The 2,034-nt window shown below is 46.3% G+C and overlaps 1 protein-coding gene across 1 annotated transcript in view; it reads left to right on the top strand.

Moving 5' to 3' along the window:
- Positions 1–11: 11 nt before the first annotated feature.
- LSM3 (LSM3 homolog, U6 small nuclear RNA and mRNA degradation associated) overlaps positions 12–2,034 on the top strand; it is a 3,069-nt gene continuing 1,046 nt past the window's right edge. The window contains exons 1-2 of the mRNA XM_035894773.1: positions 12–337; positions 867–977. Coding sequence (XP_035750666.1) covers positions 329–337; positions 867–977 — 120 coding nt within the window. The 5' untranslated portion in view covers positions 12–328. The remainder of the gene's footprint in view (positions 338–866; positions 978–2,034) is intronic.

The raw sequence follows: 2,034 nt of genomic DNA, 5'->3' as shown, positions 1-2,034 counted from the left end.
CTAAGATGGAGGCAGGCTTTAGGCTGCCCCGCTGGGGCTGGGCGTACCGCCCGGGAGAGCCCCCGGCTTGGGCAGCCTTCCTGAGGCGCACCCCCCCGGGGCGAGCGCGTTCGGTGTGAAATGGAGTTGCTACGCGGAGCCCCTCGGTCCTTGTGCTGCCGCCGGGGCTGTCAGGAGCGCGGGCAGGGCCTGCTTCCCTCAGGAACCGCCGGAGGAGGGAAACGGAGGAAAGCAACTGAGGAAAATACCCTCGGCTCTGCCTCACTGAGGAGGAAATAAGTAGCATGCCGCGGGATGTGCACGAAAATGTTCACGCATTTTAGCTGTGATGCTGAAAGTACGCCCTTATCATAAAAAAGATACTGCAGCCCGGTGTGCATACAGGTTTCTGACCTGCTTTGAGGCCTGACATGACTGCTGTGTTGTTGAGCCTCAAGGGGAGGTGTGTGTGTGGGGCAGGAGGGGCGGTGTGTTACCCTGCTGACTGATGGGTGCTGGCAAAAATGGCGACATGTGTTTGGCTTTTGTGATGGTACAGGTGTGATGCTGGTCCATAAGCTGGCTGGTTCATGCAGATTAGCCTTTCTGCTGTAGTATGGACAGTGGTTGCTGGTAAGAAAGGTCGTTTGTACAGCAGTATGCATGAGGCATGATTTGCTGCAAACTGAAGTCTTCTAACTTGTTTTGCTCAGGCTGGTGGATACCAGTAGAGTGGTAATATGAGCTGCACTCAGGTTCAACAGGGTGTGAAGGAATGATCTGGAATACTTTAATCTATATTCTTACTTGTTTTCTGTGTCTCACAAACAGTGGAATGGAAAAGTTCACAGGCTTCTTCTGTACAAATAACTTTTCATTTTTTTTAGCAACAAACAACAAATACTGTAGAGGAGCCACTTGATCTCATCAGACTCAGTCTAGATGAGCGAATCTATGTCAAAATGAGGAACGACAGAGAGCTTAGAGGCAGACTACATGTAAGTAAACCTTTCAGAACACTACCATGCTTATTCAGCTAAGCACTGGGCAGCATTTTTATGTACAACAGTCTATACACAGATGCCCCATCCCTGGAGACATTCAAGGTTAGGGTGGACAGGGCTCTGAGCAACATGATCTCGTTGAAGATGTCCCTGCTCATTGCAGGGAGCTTGGACTAGGTGGCCTCTACAGATCCCTTCCAATCCAAACTATTGTTTAAAAATATTAGTTTAAATATGCAAGTAATTGTATCTCATGGTTAAAAGTGTCGAAGTGGCTAGAGAAGGGAGGTTAAAGATCATCTTAGTAATGAGGGCTGAAACCTTACTTTCTCATCAAAAATGTAATGTGATTGGTGCAAAATCTAATTTGTTTAGTACTCTGTCTGCTATTAAATGCTTCTGTAGAGATTCAAGAGATGTATTTTGTTTTTCTTGTCTTCTGAATGTTAGCAAGCAATTCATGCCACTGCTTTTGGTTTCTGTGTCTGAAATAAGCAATAATGCTGCAGGCCTCCTCTTCTGAAGTATCCTGAGGTCTCTTTAAGACTGAATTAAGTGTGGGGTTATCATTAACAAACAAGTATCTCTTAAGGCACACCCTGTGAGGGCAAGGTGGGATGTGTACTCGACTGGATTCTCTGCAAATCTCAAGTGTTTTCTTCTGAGAGTGATATGTCTCTTGATGAGGCAGAGTTTTGCTTTCTATTAAGTCAGTCATCCTTCTGAGTGCTGTATTGTGTTGGGGAAGAGATCCAGCTGCCCCGTGCGTTAATGGGGCCTCAGCTCCTTTGGGAACACAAAGATGAGGATAAATCCGTGAGGCACACACATAGTTCACAACATACTTTTGTAAGGTGTTTGGAATATGTGCTTATTGTAAGGTTTTGTAGTATTGTGTGAATTACAGCTTTCATATTGTCTAAATTGGCCCCAGGCAATCAATTCCAGGAGGCTGGACTGGCAGCAGAGAATGTGTAGCTGGCTTAATGAAGTGTGTCTGTCTCTGAGTTCTTCCGTGTGTTCTCACTGAAAGCTTCAGAGCTATTTCCTG

The sequence above is a fragment of the Egretta garzetta genome, unplaced genomic scaffold (genome assembly GCF_000687185.1).
Source record: "Egretta garzetta isolate BGI_Z169 unplaced genomic scaffold, ASM68718v1 scaffold215, whole genome shotgun sequence".
NCBI lineage: Eukaryota > Metazoa > Chordata > Aves > Pelecaniformes > Ardeidae > Egretta > Egretta garzetta.
This window is presented reverse-complemented; position numbering and strand designations above follow the sequence as displayed.